Source organism: Embiotoca jacksoni, unplaced genomic scaffold, assembly GCF_022577435.1.
Source record: "Embiotoca jacksoni isolate LCO1_2020_lvr unplaced genomic scaffold, fEmbJac1.0.p SCAF_34, whole genome shotgun sequence".
Lineage (NCBI taxonomy): Eukaryota > Metazoa > Chordata > Actinopteri > Embiotocidae > Embiotoca > Embiotoca jacksoni.
In genome coordinates, this window is record NW_027185386.1 from 2,717,634 (window position 1) to 2,741,136 (window position 23,503).

At 46.3% G+C, this 23,503-nt stretch overlaps 1 protein-coding gene across 1 annotated transcript; it reads right to left on the reverse strand.

Moving 5' to 3' along the window:
* Nucleotides 1–904: 904 nt before the first annotated feature.
* Nucleotides 905–22,893, reverse strand: LOC138207912 (ras-associating and dilute domain-containing protein-like). Its single transcript, XM_069165487.1, is given in 17 exon segments — nt 905–2,434; nt 2,525–2,607; nt 2,609–2,665; nt 2,782–2,906; nt 5,653–6,016; nt 6,109–6,290; nt 7,269–7,413; nt 9,939–10,111; nt 10,701–10,920; nt 14,156–14,268; nt 14,362–14,531; nt 15,494–15,531; nt 15,656–16,351; nt 18,642–18,970; nt 20,556–20,791; nt 20,966–21,298; nt 22,241–22,893. Coding segments are annotated over 17 exon segments (3,483 nt in total). The 5' UTR covers nt 22,369–22,893; the 3' UTR covers nt 905–2,343.
* Between the last annotated feature and the right edge of the window lie 610 nt (nt 22,894–23,503).

The window sequence follows — 23,503 nt, forward strand, 5'->3', positions numbered from 1 at the left end:
GTCGGTTCTGCCGGAGTTCTCGGTCTGTTTGATTGACAGGCCTCCGGTGCAGTCAGGTTACGGCTATCGGTGGGCCGGACGCAATATCATCAGATCTGCCGCTCCCCCTCCCCCCCGCCCCTCCTCAGCTTGTCCAAATATGGTCACTTCCTGCTCCGAACTAGCAAAGATGGCGACGGAGAAAATCCGAAGTCGTTGCTTCGTACCGTCCGTTCACGAACCGACGGGAGAACAACGGTCCTGCTGGCATGCGTGTACGTGGTTACCACGGCAACCCACGCAGATATGTTGGTGACGTTCGGACACACAGAATCCGATCTGCTCAGCTGTAAGCAACAGTCTGTCCTCAAGATCGGATCTGAGGAACAAATCGGAGTTTTTCTTTTTTTTTTTGCAGTCTGAACAAAGACCACAACATAATTAATAACACGTGAAGTCATTTTTATGCTTTCAATAATTCACGTTTCTCCACAAAGTTGAACTCTGAGCTGCAGTTTCAGCCTGCAGCCTGAACGTCGTGAACAACGAGGACCAGCTGAAGCTCTTATTAATGTCAGAGAGCTGCAGGGAGCTTCACACTCAGCAACTTTAATCGCACACCCAGAGGTGTGAGTCCAGTCGCTGTGCAAACTTTACACCGACATGAAGTTGTTGTTTTTTTTTAACCCGGGGCCTCAGGCGGGGGGGTGGAGGGGGTGGGGGGGGGAGTGGGCGGGGCCACAGGGCCTGAACTGTGCCATGCCGGAGTCAGTGGAAAAGTGCCGGGCTAGTGGAAACCACAGAGCGGCTATAAACAGCGGCCGCTAAAGCGTGCCATGCGGCCGACACACCCAGCATCACCACCCCACCCCCCCTCCTCCCCGCCCCGCTCCACCCGGCAGGAGGACGAGATCCACATCCAGTCTTTCAAAGTCCAAATAATATTTATTCCATCGGTTCCAAAAAAAAATACAGTGCAATATAAATATTACAAAACAGAATAGTGAGAGAGTTTGAACACTGTTTTTACAACGGAGGGTGAAAAATACCGTGACAAATATCTACAGATGTTTTTCCATAAATCAGCTCCGAGATGTTTTTAATGATTCGTGAAACCTGCCGAACACGTCAGAGGCAGCAGAGGAACATCACGACAAAGTGTCTCTTCTTATTTTCATATGTACACTGGAGTATATTCCAACCAGAAACTCCTTTAAACTGTGTTGCTTTCCCTGTTTAGCTGCAACAATCAGCTGATTTGTCAGGAGAAATAAAAATGTATTATTTTGTGTCATTTTTAAGCCAAAATGTTCAACTACTTGATCTTAAATATGAGAATTTGGGGATTTTATTTTCATCTTACATGAAAGTAAACTGAATATTCTTTGGTTGTAGACGGTTGTTGAGACAAACGGGACATTTAACGACGCTGCTTTGTGCTCCAAAGAAATCCGAAGGAACGTTTTCTGCTGTTTCATAAAACAATGAATCAAGAAAATTGATACTGAAAATAACCATCAGCCCGCAGCCGGGACTGTTCACGGTAGCGCTTGGCTTTACCGTGGGAACCACAAACAGCGCGACTCGTTTAAAAGCGGGAATTTTGTGGTTAAACCCGACATTTACTTCGAGGTCGCAGCATTTGCACGACAAAAAAAAACCAGAAACTAAAATACAGTCGTCCCACAATGAAAAACAACCGAGAAAATCCTCACGTTGTCTTTGGTTTGGCAATTTTCTTGTTTAAAAAGAAATCTTAATATTACAGAATATCTCGATGTCGTCCTGAAGATAAAGTTACTTTTGAACTGTTAAATAACTCTAACAGACTAACTAACTGGGTAAAATGGGATATTTTTCTGCAGTGTAAAATATACAAGTTCACAGTTGTTGTTGTTTTTTTTGTTTTAATATGAACATAATTTAAAAATAATTTCCAGTTGAATCCAGACGCGGCTCGACGAAGCTCTTCGGACAGAAAAACGAAGCTCTCAGACGTTTCAAATGAGACGTTTAACAACTCGGGAGTCACCGCAGACGCCTGGTTGTTTGTGTTTAACGGGTGCGGAGCAAAGTTTGTTTATAGGCCAGACAGAAAGCTGAGACAGCAAAACAAAAAAAGAAAAACTTCCACCCTGCGTCTGCCAGAAAAACGCCCAACAATCTGCGTTCGGCCGGCGTGACTTCACGGCGGCTTCGGGCTGATCGTCTTCCACACTGAGCCTGAAGTATGAAGCAGGAAGTGTGCGTTTCCTCTTTGTCCGTCCTGTGAGGATAAAATACTGACTTGGGATGCTGCAGGAAGGATGAACCTCGCGTCCTTCAGGATGAACCTCGCATCCTTCAGGATGAACCTCGCGTCCTTCAGGATTTGGCTTTAGCCGAAGCTTTGGAGTCGATGGTGGCGACCAGCAGCTTCAGAGAGTCTCCCAGCGATCGGATCAGCTCTCTGCCTCTGAAACGGAAAAACACGAGAGAGCGAGCGGTGAGATCGGACCCGCGCGCGACGTTAAATACGCCGACTGAGCGCGACGCGTGCACCCACGTGTTGTAGTCCATCCCGACCAGGCTGATGCCGTTCACCGCCAGGATGCGATCGCCCGTTTTCAGTTTCTGGCACCGAGCGGCCCGGAGAGTCGGGAACCACCGACTTCACGTAGATGCCGCTTAATCTCAGCGCCGTCTTCTGAGCGAAGACACACGAAAAAACACAGGAGGAAAGAAAACAAAAGCAAAAACGTGATTAATCGAGAGATGCGAAGGGTCCGTCGGTGTTACGGAAGGAGGAAGAGGTCGTCGTACCGTCCCGTCTACGAGCGCCAGCCCGAGGCCGTGAGGCCCACGGCGGAGCTCCACCGTGAACACTTCCTCTCGCTCTTCTTCCGCTTCCACGTTTCCCGTCTTCTTCTTCTCGGCGTTTCCGCCGGCTGAACGAACACAGAGAGAGAAACACGGCGGATCAACGAGGTGTGAAGACAGACTGTGGATCTGCGAGAGTTTGATTACAAATTACAATCACAACATGGAAGTGAAAAAAAAAGATCTGAAACAATTTGATTTCAGAATTGAATCAAAATTAGATTGAAGTTGAAAAAACATTTTCTCACAGATTCTTTTAGTTTGAATACGTTGTTTTATTTCAGTTTTACGTTTGTTTGTTTTTCATTTACAATTTTTTTTTTTTTACAAATTTACAAAACTTTTGGCCCCGATCTGCCTCCATAGGTACCAAACAGTACCAAACCCCCCCCCCCCCCCCCCAAAAAAAAAAAAACCTGTTCCCACCCCTGCAGCCCACCACCCACCACCCCCCAACACACACACACACCCTTTTTCCCAACATGCAGCCTGTCTGCCCCCCACGCAGGACCTGCCCCGAACAATGCCGCGGGCCGATTAAGATTCCACGCACCAACCCAACTGTAAATTCCCATGATGGATCGGCCGCTGCTCTTTTCTCTCCTGACATCACCACCTCTCTGTGACTCCCTCTGGCCAGATTAAAGGATTATACCAAACTTTGAAAATAACATCAGCCGCGAGCCGAAAACCCGCAGAGGTGCTGGACGCGCATGGAGGGTCGAGGCGGAAGGTCCCGACAGGACGTAAAAAAAAAAAAAAAAAAAAAAAAAAAAAAAAAAAAAAAAAAAAAAAAAAGCCTAATGAATCAGTTAATAGTTAAAGCAGTAAATCTTTACATTTGAGAAGCTGAAAACGTCAATCAAATAATCAACGGTTCATCAAAATAGCTGCAGATTATTTTCCCTTTGATTAATTAAGAAGTAAATTGTGCAGATTCAACTTTGTGATGTGCTTCCAGTGAGGACGGAGAAACGTGCCAGATGGCTTCGGTTTCAGCGTAATCCTCAAAGCGTTTAAGCAAATTACTCTTGATAAAAAGCATCGAGAGAAAACAACACAGTGACAAACAACCAATGAGAGTAAAGACATCTGATTAAGAGCAACAAAATCCTGCAGCTTAAAGTGCTTCAGTCAAAGCGCACAATCACAGCGGGGGGGGGGGTCCTGTCCTGTTAGCGAGCGCATTAGCGCAGGTTGAACCGCAAGAGCACGCGTTCAGCTCTGTGGACCGAAAACGCTCGTTAGACACCGACTGAGCTTTGAAGTTTAAAAACCAAATAAGGAATCAGCCTAAAAATGTGTATTAATATGGAGCCATAACGACCTGTGGAAAACATACTGACTTTGTTTTGAATTGGAGTCTATTGGAGCCAGAGGTTTGGTTGCCTAGCGACCCCTCAGTGGTATTACACCTTAGATACATATCTTCATTTTTTTCTGATCCCAAAATATACAGTCTGGGTGTACGTTGATTTTATGAAATTTTGTTTTTTTAGTTCCATTTATTGCCTATCTGCTAACACCGAGGGGGGCGGGGCTTAGGACCAGAGGAGCCGTCACGTCTTGTATCTTCGTGTAGTCTGCGGGTCTCGGACGTCGAGCCGCTGCCAATTAGAAACACACATCCAGATGCTCAGACACCCCCCCCCCCCCCCCCCCCCCAAAAAAAAAAAAAAAGTTTTAAAAATAGATAATTACACGGTTTTAGTTTCCTTACACAGAAAGTGTGCCACTTTCAAATGTGATTTTCGAAGGGGGTTTGATTTTTTTTTTCTCGGTGACTCCCTCCCTCCCCCCTCTCTCTCTCTCTCTCCCTCCCTCGCAGATGACCTCATGACTGGAGGCGTCCAGAAACAATAAGGAGGTGGGAGAGGAAGCCCTCTTTTCCTCCGCACAGTGAACGCCCCCTCGCTCAGCCTTTCCACTTGAAATTCCTGACCTGCGGAGTCGGTCCGAGATGAAGGGAGGGCGCTCCACCTCTTTCATGTCGTGTGTGTGTGTGTGTGTGTGTGTGTGTGTGGGGGGGGGGGGTGCGCTTGATGTGGACCCGGAACCGCTGGGGACAAATATGCAGCGAGGTCAAGTCGCTAAATACCTCCCTTTGATAGATTTAAGTCCGTCGGCGGAGGAGGTGAAACGAGGGTTTGAGTTGCCGGTGACTTCATTCCAGACGTGTCGCTGGAATCAAAACAGATTCCTCAACTGGCCGTTTCACACGCTGTTTTTTGTTGTTGTTGTTGTTGTTGTTGTTTTCCTCCTTTGTTTCCTGGTTTCCGAGCACATTCTCGCTCTCCGTTATCACCTGCCGTCGTCAGGTTTCAACTTTAACGTATTTCAGCTGTCGGTTGCGGCTTTAAGAGGAAAACATTTTTAAAATGTCTAACTTTTTAAATCTAGAGGAAACATTGAAATATTTATCATTATTGATTAATGTGGCGATTATTCATTCAGTTAAATCTATTATTGGTTTTTTTGGGGGGGGGCTATAAAGTAGTGAAACCGTCTCTTATCACTTCCCAGAAAGTTCTTTGTCAGACCAACAGAACAAAACCCAAAAGTATTCAGTTTACTAATATTGAGATTGTGTGATTGATCAGTTACTCAATCAGTCGATTCATTGACTGTTTCCATTTATGTTTTACATAATATGCAAGAGAGGTGTAATTAACAACATATATATATATATACATATATATACATACATGTATATATATAGATACATACGTATATCTATAAATATATAAATATATATATATATATATACGTATATATATTGTGCAGATGTTCTGTCCGGTTCTGGCCTTCAGTTACCTTTCTTCAGCTGGCGGGCGCCCTCCTGCAGATCCGCCTCCAGCTCGGACAGCTCCATCCCTTGAGGCGTGTTGGGCGGCGTCAGCAGGCAGGACGGGTCCAGCGCCAGGCTCTTGTGGTAGCCCATGTCGGCCTGTCCCGGCAGGGCGTTCTGCAGCTCCAGGCTCTTCAGCTTCTGCGTCAGGACCGCCTCGCAGCTGCTCAGGTCACCGTGACCCCCCCGGGCCTGATCCGGCTCCGCAGGGGAGGCGCGGTCCGGGTCGGACTCGGCCGGGTCGGAGACCGCCTGGCGGGCGGGATCCCGGACGAGGCCGACGGAGGCCGAGGTCGCAGACTGGCCGTCTGCGGGCGTCCCGCTGAGAGCCTTTAGTTTTGGGGGGGCAGGACGGTGTTAATCAACGACAGATGTGAGAGACATCAAAGCTCCTCGTTTCCTCGGGTCAGAGAGCTCGTTACCTGTTCGTCCGCGTCGGGTTCGGCCGGCGTTTCACCGCGGGGCAGCCGGCCCACGAACTCCTGCAGACGGACGAGCTGCTCGAACAGAGACGGCTCCACGGTGGGTTTGTCCAGCTCCAGGTGGAAGGTGCTGCTGGGCAGGATGAGCGGCGGGTGGTCGTCGAAGCTCTCCAGGATGTCGGCTGCGGAGGGGAGGAAGAGGATGAAGAGTGGGGGGGGGAGGCGTAAAATAAAGTAAAGTAAAGCTGCTGTATTCGGGTCAGCGCCTCGTTAAGAGCAGTAAATAAAGTCCAGGACTGGTGCTGATGGAGACTTTTTAAAAAGACCTCATGCAAAACAAAATAATACAGAAAGAATAATATTATTGTATAATATTGAGGAACCTTTTCACAATAATGCATTTTTTTATTTCACAAAATTCATTCATGTTTGTATTGATTTTAAAAAGTATTTCTAATTTATTGGTGACAGCCTTCAAATCATTTCTAACAGGAAATGTAACAAACATGAACTTTCTCATTTAACTGCACGACTTGATGACAAACAACAGAGGATATAACGAGTATGATAATAAAACAGGATCCAGCGGCGCAGAGTTCTAGTTTCAGCATGTTTTTTTTCATAAAGTTATTAAACTCGTTGCGTTTCTCTGTTATTCATCATGAAGTCTTGTGTTCAAGTCAAGTTTGAACATGTGAGCTGTTGTTCTGATTCCTGCCCAACGAATCGGGTCGCCGCGGTTTACCGAACGCGAGGTCACCGAGCGGAGACGACGGATCGGTCGTTTTACAAACGTTTAAATAGACTTTGTGGATTTAAAAAACAAAAACAAAAAAACAAACAGCCTGTGACTTTACTTTCATGACAACAAAATGAATCCAGATACGTTAAAAGATTTATTTTCTAACCGAACGGATGATGTGAGACAGAATCGTCTTGAACAGTTATTTCTATAATAAATTATGATTAATCAACTAATTATAAAAAAAAAAGCATCACAATTAACCAGAACTCAAACTGACGTCTTTAACATTGCTTGATATTAAATCTAAAATCATATGTGGCAAAAAAAAAAAAGAGAGAAGAAGCAAATTCTCTCATTTTGCAATTTTTGTTTTGTTTTACTGGATCAATTAAACGTTTCCGTCTGCGTCGCTCACCCGTCCTGAAGACGTCCTCTTCGTCCTCCGGCGGCGGTGTCCATCCCGCCTGGCAGGCCTTGACGGAGCTGTACTCCCGAAGCATGTGGTGAAGCTGGGCCGGCTTCAGAGCGGCGAACTCCGTCCGGAGAGACGCCCACGACGCCTGGACCCGCAGAAAAACAACAACACACACAACAGAGACAAAGCAGAACGCTGAGAAACATGAACTTAAAAAAGAATAAAAAATGCAGGATTGTAAAAAGCCCTTTGACGGACGGTTTGGATCGAAAGCCACGAAAAGCTCTTTGGAGTCATTGTGAGAACGACGGGGAGGCAGAAAACAACGCTTTTCCCATCATGCTTGTTTTCTAAACAGCTTCTGCTGCTCTCTCATTCACAGGCAAAGTATTTCAAACCAATTATATGATGATGTTTAAACAGTTTATCTGCCCACGGGGCCAGATGTGGCAGCACAAAGCCTCATGGGAAAAAAAAAAAATCAGAAAAGGCCTGGGTGATTACAGTCCCGCTGCAGCTTTTTAAACACAAGGTGAGCGTTTGGATTTCATTTAATGAACACGTGCTGTTGGTGAGAAGTGATCGATCTAATCCTCTCAGGTTGTGCTGTGAAAATCCTCCAGGTGAACTGTGATTGTCATCGCTATGCTATTGATGCTAATGCTAATATCAATGCTAATATTTGATCCTTTTGATGGGAAAACAGGTGAGTCGCCCGGCGGCGTGCCGTTCACGTGAAAACACTGCAAACATTACGCAGCTCGTTCAGACCGTTTCCAGTTGAATTGGTGGACGTGAGCGGTTTTTCCCAGACGTGCCCGCGACAGGAACCGGAAGCTAAATGTCGCCGCCCTCCTCTGAAGGACGCGGACGCACACGCCGAGCTCAACGCCGCGTGGAGTTTTACATTCTGCTGACAAACGACAGAAACGCTAAAAAAACAACAACAAAAAAAAAACGGCCACCGTTTTGTTATGTCTGAGATTCGGCAGCAGCTATACTCTCCTAAAATAACTCCCCAGATGTTGTGTCGCTGGCAAAACAAGCGACGCCACATCCCTCTCTGTGTGTAATTTACGGCCGCGCCAGAGCGAAGCCACTTCGCTTCTTAAAAAGCCCAGAACTCCAGATGGAAAAATCTAAACTCTGTGGAGGGTGTGTGCTGTTTTGTAGCAGCCACAACGTGACCTCATGTCGGGGTGTGTGTGTGTGTGTGTGTGTGTGTGTGTGTGTGTGTGTGTGTGTGTGTGTTGCATTAAAACCGGCAAACCATCCAATCCCTCGACACAGACGAGACAAGAGCCCCTCGGCAGCTTTGGCAGGTTGCCGCGACGACGAGTCACTGGGACCGAACAACAGGTGCCAACCTCAGTGTAAAAACTACACCTCATATTTGACACACGTTTATTATAAAATAAGTTGTGTTGTTAAACTCCAAACAGCTAAATTATAAAAAATTTAAAAAAAAACTTTCTTCTTAATCAATAACTCCAATAAAAAGCTAAACAATTAACTCTATTATTAATATACAATAACCGTAAACAGCAAGCTGCACGCTCGTGCACTTCAGAAGGGGAGAGCGGAACCGAAGGTTATTTTTCTGTAGCTACAAGTTACAGAAGTCCCCTGAATGCCTCACGTGCAGACTATTTTTTTGGGCGATCCCATCGTTGGGAAACACAAGACGAACTCCAATCTAGGATTTGTGCTGAACCACGAGAGAAACATTTTTGTGAACAAAGGCTTTTATTTTGAAAGGGAAGTTGCTGCTTCGGGACGATTAAAAGGCCAAATGTGGATCCCTCACTCATTCAGTGACAAGATATACAGACACCCTAACACGCCCACTCCTCCCAAATGAATCTGCCTATCTGTCCTGAAGCAACGTCCCCTTTCATTTAACAGTAATCCATCACTGTCACTATGTTGGAGTCGCACTGCAGATAAAAACATGAAGACATGTGGTTATGTATTTACACACATGGGGACTTCACCGCGCCATAAAAACCTGGCAATCAGGAAAAGGTTTGTAGTTTCGTGGGTCCGGGGGGACCTTTTCTGCGTAAGCCCTTGTGTGCTTGCTCATGAGTCATAAGTGTGTAATTGTGTTTGCTGGTTTTACTTTTAACGAGTCAAACAGATTGAGAGCTCAGCTTCCTCCTGCGCTACGAAGTGTAAACAAGATTTGAATGGGTAACTAAGAGAGCGCTGTGCTTAAAGACGGATTAGGTGTTAAGTCGACGAGCTTCTGCAGCAACAGCGAAGGCTGAGCACAAAGCAGAAGAAAACGCGCCGGGAAACCGGCTGCTCTCTTATATACAGACTCGTTCGAGTGATGCGGGAGGTTAATCTCAAACATCGAGGGTATGAAATTCAAGATGTCTCCATCCATTCAAGCGCTTAAATAAACAAGATCGGAGGCGAAAGGACGCTCAGGTCCACATGACTTGAAGTAAACGGCACGGTGATGTCATGATTTTTTTTTTACAGTGTTTACTTTTGTTCCCTGGAGCTACTTCCTCCATCTAATGTCAATCATTGTGAGTGGAGCTTGTTTGTTCTCAGGGGCGCTATAACCATAAAGCAATAACGATAAGCACAGACGACATTGTTCTCACCCTTCACGGCATTGTTAGTTAACGGTTAAGGAGAAGACGGACGTCCACCGACCTGCAGCAGCGTTTCTTTGGGCGTGGCCAGCAGATTGACGGCGGCGGAGAGCTTCTGGAAGAACTCTGCGGCCAGGTCGCCCAGACCGATGCTTTGGATCCAGTCCATCAGCAGGTCCAGGTTGGCCCGGATCTGGACGCCCCGCGACCACTGGAAGAACCCGGCGACGGATCCTGAGCGACATGTCGGTGTCAAGTTAAGAGAAAGTGTCCGGCGAGATAATCGATGGGCAACTTGAGGCTCGACACAATTATCGAGGGGAAGTTGACTCGTGGAGCGCATTTCATTCGGTGTAAAGACAAAGTAGGAATAAATATAAAAAGACATTGCTAACGCTTTCGATATAAAATGACAGAATTTATAGATTAAGAATATAAAAATGTAGTTTATTAGCTAATGCACACCAAAACTATAGAGAATAGATTTAAAATAAAGAGCGTGAATAGATAATCCTGCACACGCTTAATTACTGCATTATCCTCACGAAAGCAGTTTAGCTCGTTAGCATGCTAACATTTACTAAACACAAAGTGCAACTGAGGCTGACGGGAATCTGATTCGTTTTGGGGGATTATGAATCTGTGACAAATTTATAACAGCAATCAACAAATTGTTGTGAAGATATTTCAACTTAAAAAAAAACCAACAACAACTTAAGATTGCGGAGCGAGATGAAAAGACACCGACGCCGTCGTTATATATTCGTCCTCTGGGAACTAACGAACGTCTCCGCGGTATTTCACGGCGAAGCGGAGGTCTCACCTCTCTCCATGAGGGCGTTGAACAGCGACGCGTTGATGAAGAAGAACAGGTAGGCGCAGAGCTGCATCGAGATGTCCGGGTGCACCTGGAAGGCCGTGAGGAGCTTCAGCACCTCCTTCAGGACCTCCAGGATCCCGCCGAGCCCGTCGGGCACTCGCAGCTGACCGCTCTCCGAGAACGGGTTCCCGTCCAGCAGGCCGGGCAGCGCCGAGTACATACTCTGTGGAGAGAGAGAGAGAGAGAGAGAGAAAATGGCTTTACTTGATTTTAATGATCGTGCAGTCAGAAGCCCGTGTGTTTCTGCTGCGCGCAGAACATAATGACATAATGAGAGGAAAAGGCTTTCGGAGAGCGCACAGGAAACTTGGAGGAAAAAGCCTGAGTGCTGCGACACAAAGGACGTCTGTGGGGGAGCGGGTAACGCCGTCCGATGACTACAACTGCAGCTCAGATGCTAAAAAAACTGCAAATAAGGAGTTTCGAAGTGTCTAATTTGAGTTCACGTTACGTCTGTGTAGCTGCAAAGTTTGACTGTTTGCCGTCATCTGCGCTGCCTTCAGGTCACGTTGAAGTTATTGTAATTACCGTTTCTGACTTGGGAACATTGAATATGAAGATCTCACTACACCCGGGAGATTTTTCAGAGAGCTCGGAAACCGCGTACAGAAGCTTGATTCTCTCTTTCAGGCTGATCGAATTCCGATTTTTTTTTATAGTTATGGGAATCTTCCCCCATTTCAGTCGATGCCGTTTATTCCACGTGCCGTGAACGTCCAGCTCTCTGTGACCCTTCGTGCGACCGTTAAAAGTGAAGATTGTGAACGTTTCAGCCCGAATATACAGTAAACGGTACAGAATCATCCTGCGAGCTGTTTCACCGCCGGCCCACCTCGTTGCCGGCTCTTATCGTGACTCCTCAGTATGACACAGCTCTGCCATTGTTTCACAGGCATGACATCAACCGCCGGGTCTCACGCACACACACACACACACACACACACACACACACACACACACACACACACACACACACACACACACACACACACACACACCGGTGACTAAGATAATGACCTCAGACAAACTGAAAGAGGCCAAAAAGGTCGCAATAACCCCCCCGCATGCCTGAGACAACAGGTCAGCTCAGAGTGTACAGTGAAATCTGCAGGTGATGATCTGTTGCCATGGAGACGGCAGAGGATTTTTGTTTGGTTTTAAAATACGCACCCGAGATCTTATCGTTTCACTAACACCCACAAATCTAGTTATAAATACAGTCTGAGGTTGAATAAAAACAAAAAAAAGAAGAAGCGAATATGCATGGACACGTATGACTGTCCAGTCATACTTCACAGGAAATGAACAGAAAGACTGTCTCCTCCTCCCCACTTCCTCTTTGGGTGTTTCTCTGATGACAGTTCGCTCTTCCTCTGCAGGAAACAGACTGCGGCCCCGAGCCGCTAATCCTCCCATTCTCTCCAGCAGAAAAAGATAGTCACCAACGTCGGATGATTAAAGGAGAAATCCCAGTTAGTGTCGTGACACAAAAAAAAAAAGCCTCAGAAGTGACAAAGAAATCCTTCAGGATTTACCAGATTGAATAACATGCAGGGTATTGTTTGTTTTTTTTAGTTTTTTGAGCACGGACAGTTTTGTAGCACAAAAAAAAAAAAACATTCGCTGGAAATATGCCTGAGTACACAAACCCAGAGCGCAGGCTGTTCCTGCTTCCTTCCCCTCCTTCCTCAAACAGTCGGCGTGCAGGGTGGCGGCGTTTCCACAGCCTCTCCTGTTTAAATACCGCCGACATCCCAGACGTCGTTTCACTTGAATCCAGTTAAAAATCATTCCGTAATCCACAAAGTTTAACTGCTGAACAACAAAGTGTCTCCACACTTCACTGAAAATCCACTTTTTGGAGTGTTTTTGTTCATCCGAGGCTTCGAGTTTCACACTTCCTCCAAACTGAGTTATAAACTCTTTGACTGATATTTAATAGACGGAGAACATCTCCTCATTTCGATTTTCCAGTGTCAAATTCTGCACATGCTCAATGACAATTCTTCAAAATGAAGGCGGACGGGCCTTTAAATGTCCACGCTGCACGCAGCATAAACCAGACAGCTTTAATGAGCGACTTCAAACGTGGGAGGAGTCACATAAATTCAACATGTTGGACTGTAAAACAGCAGACTTGACTGTTGGTCATCCGTATGTGCCAGAACCAACCCAGACAGACAGACACACACACACACACACACACACACACACACACACACACACACACACACACACACACACACACCGGGTACCGAGATGCATTTTCAGACTGTCTCTCCAAGCGTGTCCAGATTAAAGACCTTATAAGGCCTTAGAGTAGAATAAATTACATCTCTGCTGCTGTATTATGTGGTGTTCCTCAAGGCTCCACCTGCGGCTCATTTTTATTTCCATTACTTATGGTTGCGCTGGGGTTTGTTGTTTAAAAAAAAAAAACACAAACACGATGAACAAGCAAAATCTAGAGTCTGTTGGAAATGTTGGATTTTTCTCACGCTAAACAAGACTTTTTTTTTTTTTTTTTTAACCGTTCGGTTTCACCAAGATGTTTTAGATCAGTCTGTGTCAGTGGTCTCCGACCTGTTTTCTCCAAGAGCTACTTTGATAAAAAAAAAAAAAAAAAAGTAACATTTATTCACGTAGCTGAGCTCCACCCAAACCAGCTGAATGAGCTTTATTTTTTTTATGTGAACAACAACAAATTGATACTCAACACATATTTAACCAGTAGCTGCTGGTCTATACTGTTAAGACCCGTCTGATATTTGCTTTTAGATGAGCATAATTCATTTAAAAATGACTTTGACTCAGCTGACAGTTTTATTTGGCAGTAATAACTATTGCAGTCATACACAAAAAGTCCTGCAATGAATCCTCCTTCATGAAGGTTATAATGTTCACATTTTTATGGAAGCCTTGACTCAACTCTAATATTGTTATTTCGGAGGCTGCATAAAGATCCATTTTAATGCCAAGGTCCGGCTAATTTATCTAAATGACACTAAAGTTGTTATACTGTATAAACCAGTTGTTTTGAAAAAGAGCAAATGTCCTGTAACTCTAAAGAAGGCCTTCAGATTTTTCTCACCAAATGGAGAGTTGTGTTTTGTTGTTAAAGAAACCACGGTAACCTTAAGAGATGAGATTGTGTGTGTTTATATTCCAGTGAGTGGAAAAGATATGCCACCTCTGTCTCAGGCTCTTTCCTGAACCGAGAGTTTGTTTCCATTCTGCGATCGTGTTTTCTGCCTCAATGAAAACAGAATATGGTGTTTACACAGCGCGGCTTCCTGCTTTGACGTGTGACTGATCACGCGGGGAAGTGAAACGCGCTGATGTCACCGGTCAGGAGCGGGGCCGCTGCTCGTATTAATGAGAAGGGGGCGGGGCCTCACCTTCGTTAGATAGTAGACGGACTGCTGGAAGGTGAACATGATGACTTCCTCCAGGACCGTCATGGCTTCCTCACAGGCTATCCGAGTGGACGACATCTCAGAGTCCAGCAGACCTGCGATGAAGCACACAAAGACGTCTCGGTCACGCACGCACACACACACGCTGCAGATCCAGCAGCTGTGAGCTTCACGGATATATGAACCACCTTCGTCCTCCCTGTCCTGCCTCCAGGGCAGCAGCTGAGGGACTTCGTGCTGGATGAAGTGCAGCAGCTCGATGGAGTTGGCCATCCACAGCACCAGCGGCTGCAGACCCGGGATCAGCTCGGCCATGCTCAGCAGCTGGAGGTGTTCGGGCGCCTCGTCACCGGAGCTCCTGATGTGACAAAAAATAAATAAAATACCATGACGAGATGATTAGAAACGGGTCTGAAAAACAAACCCCCGAATGACTAAATATGAGAAATCTTTGTTATAACAAGTGTTCAAAGAAGTTTGAACACATGACCCATTTCTACAGAAAAAAAAAATCATGTTTTTTTCTCTGGCTGATTAGTCGATTAATCAATTTTTTTAGAACAATGATCTGCGATTATTGTTCTAAGATCCTGATATTTGCATATTTCAGCATCTCATATTTGTCGTTTTTGGACTTTTTGTTAAACATAACGAGATATTCGAGGAGGTTTTTTTTTCCCATTATCATGTTTTACTGCCGACATGCTGATTGTTGTGACAACAGACAGTTGTCTGACCCCTGACATTCCTCAGTAATCTGTGGTAATTTCTTTTTATATAAAATCCACCTTTGAGTGAACTCTTTTTTAATTCAACTTCCTGTTTTATTTCATCAAATCAGCAAAATGTTATTTTCCCACTTCTTCCGAATAAAACCAGGATTTTTGCTTTTTCCGTTCTCAAGTCAAAGTCATCGCACTCCTGCTTGCTAAAAACCAAGCGGCTGACGAATGCTGACATCACCCATTGGTTTATCAACTGCTGTTCTGAAGGTTTTTTTGGCCGTCGCTATCTTGTTTTTTTGGAGCCCGAAGTGAGCGTGTTTGGATGAACTGAGGAGGAGCGGGCGGTGGATTTGACTCAATCTGATTCGCAACCAAATCATGATTGGAAATCATTTGTTTTTGTAAGCTTTGTGATCAGCCGTGTCTCGTTTCTGGAGAAGAGAGAGTGTGAAATTCTCTGGATTTAAGAAAGCTGATTGTTTTCTGTCTGTTTAATGTTTTTCCAGACGGTGAGACTGCAGGTTTCAGGTTTCATCCGTCATCACAGGCAAGCAGCTGCTCATCGTCACATATTTCTGGGACTTTGTCTACTCACGTTTCTGGCTGGATCGCAGCAAGTTCCTTCGTCTTCTCCTGAGAGGCAGAACAGATGAATAAGATATCCGTGTCATCAGTAAACACTCGATTACTTCACGGTCCCACTGTGTGGGGGGGGGGGGACGTAGCGCCGCAGTTACCGGGAGAGTTTCATCCTTACCCACATGACGAGCTGGATCTGACCGGCGATCCGGAGCAGCAGCTGCCTGAAGCGCGTCAGCTCGAAGGCGGAGGCCGAGTGCCGGATGCAGAGGCTCAGCAGGAACGCCGGCGTCAGCTTGTGTTCGTCCCCGCCGGGGTCCACCGTGTGCAGGATCTCCTGCAAGACCCGCTCCTCCTGCTCCGGCTCGTAGCTCAGCGAGGCCTCGACGCCCTCCAGGTCTCTCCAGCGAGGAGGCGACGGCCTCCCCCGGAGCGTCTCCATGGCAACGGAGGAGCCGCACGACGAGCAGGGGGACGACGTCGCCTTGGAGTCCGAGCTGGGGCAGAGGCGGGTCATCCAGGGGGGGGCGTGCGGCGACGCGCCGGTCGGATCCTTAAACATGAACAAGTAGTGTTTTCCCAAGCCGACCAGATCTCCCGGGTTCAGCTCCACCTCGTCTTTGAGGAGGAAACCGTTCCGTGTGACGGGAGCGCCGTGGAGCGGCTTCAGCATGGTCAGCGTCTTTCTGCGCTCCCCCCCCGCGGAGGTCTGGTGGCTGGAGTCCAGGCGTCGGACGCAGCAGTGCTGCGGCAGCACATCGGGGGCGAAGAGGAGGATGTCCACCTTCAGCCGCTCCTCGTCCTCGCCGTTGCAATGCTCCCTGCAGCAGCCGAAGATGGTGGTGGTCCCGCTCATCAGGTAGATCACGAAATCCTGGAAAAAATAAAGATCGTATTTATTAACTGTCTTGTAAAATTATCATCCATAAACCTACCATTTATTTTCAAGGTAAATCCATTCATCTTTTGGTGTCAAACAGGTGAAAATGTCCTGTTTTTAGTTTCAGAAATATCCATTTTATTATCACGTGAAATATAGAAAAAGCAGCGAAATTTAAAACAAAGCTGGAACTAAGAAATATTTAATCATTTGGCTGATAAAAAGCTAAAAAAAAAAAAAAAAAAGACATCAAAATCTACCTTAATTCCCCTGAGAACTTTGTTAAATCCATTAATTCTTGTGTGTATAAAAGGTCAGAAATGGGTGAAAATATTTTTGTAAAGTGTAAATCCAGCAATAAACTGTTTGTTATCACACGAAATGTAGAAAAGCAGCAAATTCTTACAACAAAGCTGAAACTAAGAAACGACTGATGAAAAGCTGAAAAAAAAATTCAGTTCCAAATTTCCCATAATTCCCCTCAAATGTCTTTTACGAGGTGAAAAAAGTCGACTAATTCCCACCAGCGTCGCCAGAAGCCGTGAGAACCTCCGATCGACTTAATCTCTTCGTTTTAATTCCGTATTTTTGACGCGAACGCTGTTTCCGAAACGGCAGCGGGCGCGCAGGACGGGATTCACTTCCTTGTGTAACATTTTGGAAACGCACCAAGCGGTGTGCGTGTGAGCTGCGGCGGGATAAAGCCGGCGGTGAAGAAAAAAGACAAGGCACAACCTGCCCTGGCAGCGGGCGGCGAGACAGGAATGGAAAGGGCTTACTGAGCGAGACGTCGGCGATGTCCGTGACCTCGGGGTCGCCGCATTAAGACTCTTAGTGGGCGGCGATGATAGCGTATCATCGTCTCCTTTCGTACAAAAAAAGGTCGTTGGGGACGTCTCGTGGCGCTTCGATGAAAGCTGAAGCTCAAATCGCCGCAGAGCTGTAAAGATTAGTTCATTAATTGATTTAAAGACGGATGTATTTTGATATTACACTTATATTGTTTTTCTATACAATAGAAACTGCTTTCCAACTGGGGAACTTTGCCATTCAGTCAATAATGAAAAAACGAAACAAAAAAAAATGCACAGCAGCCCCACACCAAAACAAACATCATCTTTCAGTTCCTGTTTCATGATACAGGACAGACCCGCCTCTCCCTTCTGGGTCAACCGATTGTCAGGAGTAAGATTAGGGGCTCGCCTGCAGCTCTCTGGTGCTACCAGCATCCTGCACAGTCAGCAATCTCCGGTGGCAGGGGGGGCGGTAAAAAACATTGAGAAAGAGCTTCCCGTTCCTGGGAGTGGTGCTGAAGCCACAGGCGTTGCCCTCTCTGGTTCACAGTGTAAAACGAGTGCAGGGTGACATCGTGGAAAGAAGTTTAAAACAACCCGACCGAGGACGCTGGTATGTTGATTACAGCGTAGCAGTTGTTTCTAATGTTTATGTATTTGGGCGGGGGCGGAGGGGGGGGGTTGCTTCTGTGGAGTTTATCCTTCTCCATAGCGTGTCTTTAATCGGGGGTTATCTCCTCGCCCCCCGGGCAGGTAGCCACGGCGACCACGTCCGATCCTTTCATTGGCACCTGACGACAGACAGGCTGGTGTGGAGGCCCGGATGGCCTCACCTGGTCCCAACACACCTCGCAGGTCGGCTCTCAGAGAGCCGAGGCGTTTGCTCCTCCTCCTTCTCCTCCTCTGACCGTGGGATTTTCTCCTTCTTAACGTTAAGACGTTCAATCCAACACATCTCATGTTGTTGTTTCCACCTTGATGCGGTTTATAAGCCCGCGTCGGCCTCGGCCCGTTGACGCGCTGCCAGCCGGCGCTCAAGGACGCCGTGAGCTCTGAATGGGGAGTTCTCCCGTCTTAAAGGCAAATATTTCCCAGATAAATTTGAAAAACAAACAAAATGTTCATTTAAAACATTCACAGCGGGTCACGCTATAACGGAAAAGGAAAAGATAAAGTGCTTTTTAAGAATCAAATGTTCAAAAGTATTGATGAAATTTAAGGCGACGTGACGATCGTTGAGTCGAATCGTCAGTCGGAGGAACCTCAATTTATCAAACGAGAAAATCAAATAAAAATAAGGCAGAAAATGTAGAAAATCTCCGTTATGATCCCCGAGAATGTCTTCTTTTGTCCCAAACGTACAGATATTCCATCGGTGGTTATTTAAACTCAAGACCTCTTAACAATATTTAGTTAACAAGCAAATTCGAAATTATGTTGGAATAATTCAGCTTTGATTTTATCCATTTTTTGGGTTTTGAGTAACTCACCTGTCTGTGGCTGTAGCCCTGCAGCAGGAGGAAGTAGGGGAAGTCGAAGGGCGGGTGGATGGAGTACTGGGTGGCGTTGTCGTCGCTGCTCTCCGTCTCCTCCTTCTCCATGCCGAGCCGCAGCACCTCCTTGTCGGCCTCGGCCTCGGGGTCCTCCCGCAGGGCGCTCTGCCGGGCCCGGCCGGCCTCTCTGCCCATGGCCGACAGGTCCATCTCGCTCAGGCTCCTCCAGAAGCCGAGGCTGTCGGCGTCCTCGCCGCTGCCGTCCACGAACAGGGACGTCACCCTGGAGCGGCTCTTCTGCAGCTTACGGGCCTGAGCGTTGATGCCTGGACGGACGAGGAGACGGCGAGTTACCCAGTGCGTTATTTACATCATGAATAAATGACCTGTTAAAGTTCAAGTTGGACCCGGATGACCGTTTTAAGGTATTTGTTTTTGATTGATGCCGATTGGCTACGAGATCCTGTGACATGCACGTAATTCACAGTAAAAGGCAGAGATTGTTTGTATTGTCTGACCGATGACTCAAAATCCCCAAAATGAAAAAAAAAAAAATTAAAGAATGTTTTGTGTTTTTTATTTGTGAACCGCTGCTCTTATCAGCTGTGGAAGTGGGTGTTTTCCACATTGTTCAGCACCGCCGTGACAGACTCGGCCCGGTGCCTAACACGCCAATTGGAGGTAGAGGGCAGCCCCTCCCCCCCTCCACTCCAGTCAGTCAGTCAGTTAGAGGAGGAGGAGGAGGAGGAGGAGGAGGGTGAATCTTGCACTGCAGAGCCACGAGAAACCGATGAACGGCTTCACCAACAGACGCCTCTGAATTGTGATATTTCCAGCTGCTGATTATGTGCCGGCTCCTGATACTGACGGTGGGAAACGCTCGATTTCTGACAGCTGGTTGATATCTGAACAGTTCGTATGAAGTAAAAAAAAAAAAGAAAAAAGAAGCTGTCCAGCTCTGTTTCATGGTAACAAAAGCAAACTGTAATAAGTACCAAAACTTAAGTGTAAAAATTACTCGGTTTTTTTTGTGCTGTATTTGACGGTTGTGTGTCTGCGTCTTCGCTGGTTGGGCGGAAACAGCGCAGAGTTTCCAGTAAAATGACGAATTCTTCTTGTTTTAAGCTTAAAACAACACATAAAAGTATAAAAGTTTAAATTCACGCGTGCAGGCGGGATGACTTTGTTACCTTCGGTCGGTTTTCAGTCTTCATATTTACCAAAAAGAGAGAATACGTGTTTTTGGTCCAACTATTCCTTTAAAATCCAGGCTGGTTAAAACTATGAAGACGCCACAGCAACAATTTAAAAAAAAAAAAAAAGTTTATTTATATGGGACTGAGCTCTGATTAAAAAAAAAACAGAAAAAAAAAAAAAAAAAGGCCAGCATCAACAGTAGCGGCGGAGTAGCGGAGATGAGGACCACAACAAACTCGGTGCCAAAGTCAATGTGGGGGGAGGAGGTGGGGATGGGGTGAGGGTGGGGGGGGGGGCAGCAGAGGAGGAAGTGAGCTCTGGTAGAAAGAACAGAGCGGGCGAGAGAGGCCACGTTACGGACCCGGTGGGAGGAGCCGCCTTGATGCTCCGTCGGGGGGAACCTGATGGACCCTTGAAATAAAACAAAGATAAGAGCCGGGCCGCCGTGACCTCCTCTATCTCCTCACTGCAAAAGCTTTTGTTTCCTCCTGACCTCTCTCACATGCCTCCCGTCACCCTCCTCCCCTCCGCCCTCCTTGTTCTAGCTGGTGATAAGCCGGACAATGAAGGTCGTTAGCCAGCAATAAGAGACAAGAATAAAGGCTCCCCATGCGGAGACTCAACGGCTGATTACCCAGGCGGGAGGACGTCGGGGTCACCGGGTGCCTTCACGTCACCGGAAAGGAAAAAAACAGAAAAGGTGTTGAGCCGTACCTGCCGTGACCGTGTCTCTGTCCTTCAAGCTCTGCGCTTCGACGCTGGCCCGCAGCTGGATTTCGAACCGCCTGGAGAAGCCCTCCTTGGGCTTCCAGAGCGACTGCAGCATGAGGGGCCGCTCGCCGTCGCCCACCACCCTGAAGCACTCCCTCTTCCACTGGGTGTCGCCGCCCGTCTGGCCGATCACGTCGCACAGCACGTAGTCGCCGGCGTCTTCTTTTTCCAGGCAGTACCTGAAACGACGAAAAAAGAAAAGGAGTTCAGAGAGGAGGATCGTGGGAGTTGGGGGTTGTCACTTTTTTTTTTTATTACCGAAATGGTCTCCCTCACGGTTTTGAGAGAGCTCAAGTGACGTCATCAGAAAATATTCATTCCTCAGAAGAAATCTCGTCACGGAAACCTCTCACCTCTCTAACGCCTCCTTCACCAGCTCCTTGGCGTTGGACTGAGTGGTGGCCAGCACGCTCTTGTAGTTGGTCCCCTGACAGATGTCGCTGCCGAAGATCTTCAGGATGCCGGGGACGGACATCTGGCTGGACAGCTCCGCCGGGTCGTCCGAGTCTCCGGCCAGGGTGCCGCCGTCCGCCGCCTGGCCGCCGCGCCGCCCGCCCTCCCGCAGGTTGGGGCTGTGGTTGAAGACGGTCGAGAGTCGGTTGTTGTGCCGGCGGATTTTGCTCTTGGCCGGCTGCCGGACGCCGGCACTCTCCGTGGAGCGGACGGTGCTGTCCGAGTTGCTGGACCTGAGACGGGACAGAGCGGTGAGCGTTTCAGCCGCGATACATGTGGCCTCTGTGGCACGAAATATAGTCGGGTGTCTCACAGCGGACGCCGATTTAGGGCTGTGACAAACATTTCCATGATTATTTTATCAATTCATTTTTGTTTTGCCTGTAAAACATGTGAAAAACTGTAAGAAATAAAAATAAAATAATCGGTTAAACCAATGAAAAGAAACAGGACAAGACTTCAACGTAAGACAAGGAGAAGCAGTCAGTTCTGCCATCTGAGAAACACGACTCATCGATTCTCAAAATCATTGCAAATTAAGTTTGTCGGTTCACTTCTGGATTAATTGACTCATCATTCAAATTGGGGAGAAATTAAAGGGATCATTTCAACTCAGATCAACAGAAAGCATCACAACCAACTACAAATAACAGATTTAAGTTTATTCAAATAACTTTTTTTCCCTCCTCCAATTTACTACTCAAAATATAAATTTAAAGTATTAATGAGGGACAGACAACTGTTTTCCCGCCAAGTGGTGAAATTGTTTTTTTTTTTCTCCACCACATGACATTTAAGTTAAAAAAAAAAGAAATGTGAAAACTGCAGCAAAACTAATAGTCAGAACAGTAATGATCCAAACTTCTTTCCATAAAATGAAGAATAAAGTCATCCATATTCAAACACTTCAGTTAAAAACACATTCTGATATCGTCTAAGCAGGATAAAAAAAAAAAAAGATAATTTAGTAAAACAAATATAACATAATTATAAAGCAAAATAATCCAAATTACATCTAAATATGAGCAGTTATACTTGTTGTTTAACACTATATATATATATAACATTAAAAAAAAAACTAAAATATCCTTTAATATCTGTTTACAACAACACAACAGGGAGTTTATTGAATGTTTATAGACTGAAAAAGAGATTAAAGCAAAGTGAAGTCTTACTTGACCGATCCATTGCTGGGTTTCCTCCCCAGCTTGGCCAGGCGCTTCTTGGGGGAGCGGAGGAGTAAACCCACCGGGAAGTTCAGGGCTTGTTTATTGACGTGGGTGCTTCTCTCCTCCGAAATCATTGTTGTTTTCAGTTTTTACACAAACAACAACAACAACAACAACAACAACAAAACTACCGAGACGAACCGGAGCGTAGCATCCTTAGCAGCTAAGCCGGCTAACGGTTGGAGATGAGACGGGTTTTTTTCGGGATGAGAGACGGTCCACTTGGTCCAAAAGAAAAAACAAAAATCCTTAAAAAAAAAAGTTGGGAAATGTGTTAAAAATATTCCAACAGGGACTCCCGCATCCATGAGATAAAATGTTGGGGACCGTTATTGGAAACGTTAGCTTGGTTAAGACAAGTTTAACGTTTCTTCACAAAGTTCAAAGGAAAACGGTTTCAAACCGTTTTAAAAAAAAAAAAATTAAAAATTAAAAAAAAAAAAGTCAAATTTCTTCCAGATTAAAATCCAAACTGAGAAAAAGGAGGAAAAAAGAGACACTTTCACTCGCCGTTTGTCCGTTTCTGAGAGGAGGAGGAGGAGGCGGCTGGAGTGAAGTTACGAGCCGCTCCATGCTGAATCCCGTCGGCTCCGTCCGGGAGCGCAGAGTCGGACTGAATGAAACCAACCAGCCGCTGGACAGGAGACCGAGCGGCGGCGGGCTGACGTCACTCCGGCGTCACGCGCATGGCCAAGCGAGGAGGCGGGGCAAACCCACACACACACACATATATACAGAACACGATTGGTACTTCTATTTTTCTGAGGACTTTCCTGAACAGAGAGCAGTCCCCTAATTAATTCTTTAACTTCAATCGTAGCAACTAATTCCCTCAACACAAACCTGATTCTAAACTGGACCCCCAGATCCACGTCTGGACCCTCAAACAAAGACTTTTGAAGCCGCGAGGACGGAGTAAACGTCCTCTTGTTTACAGACGTGTCCTCACTACGATGGTCAAAAACTCAAATTGGAGCGATTTACAAGTTCACGCGCAAACACACAAATTGGTCTTTCTGTAGATGTGAGGACCATCAACCAGCTCTTTTGGAATTGTGAGGACTAACCAAGATGTCCTCACAATTCAGCCATGTCCTCATTGTGATGGTCAAAAACTGTATTTGGTCCTCACAAAGCAAGACTGACAATTACTCACATGCACACAAATATTCGTCTTTCTGTGAATGTGAAGGCCACGAAAAAACAAAT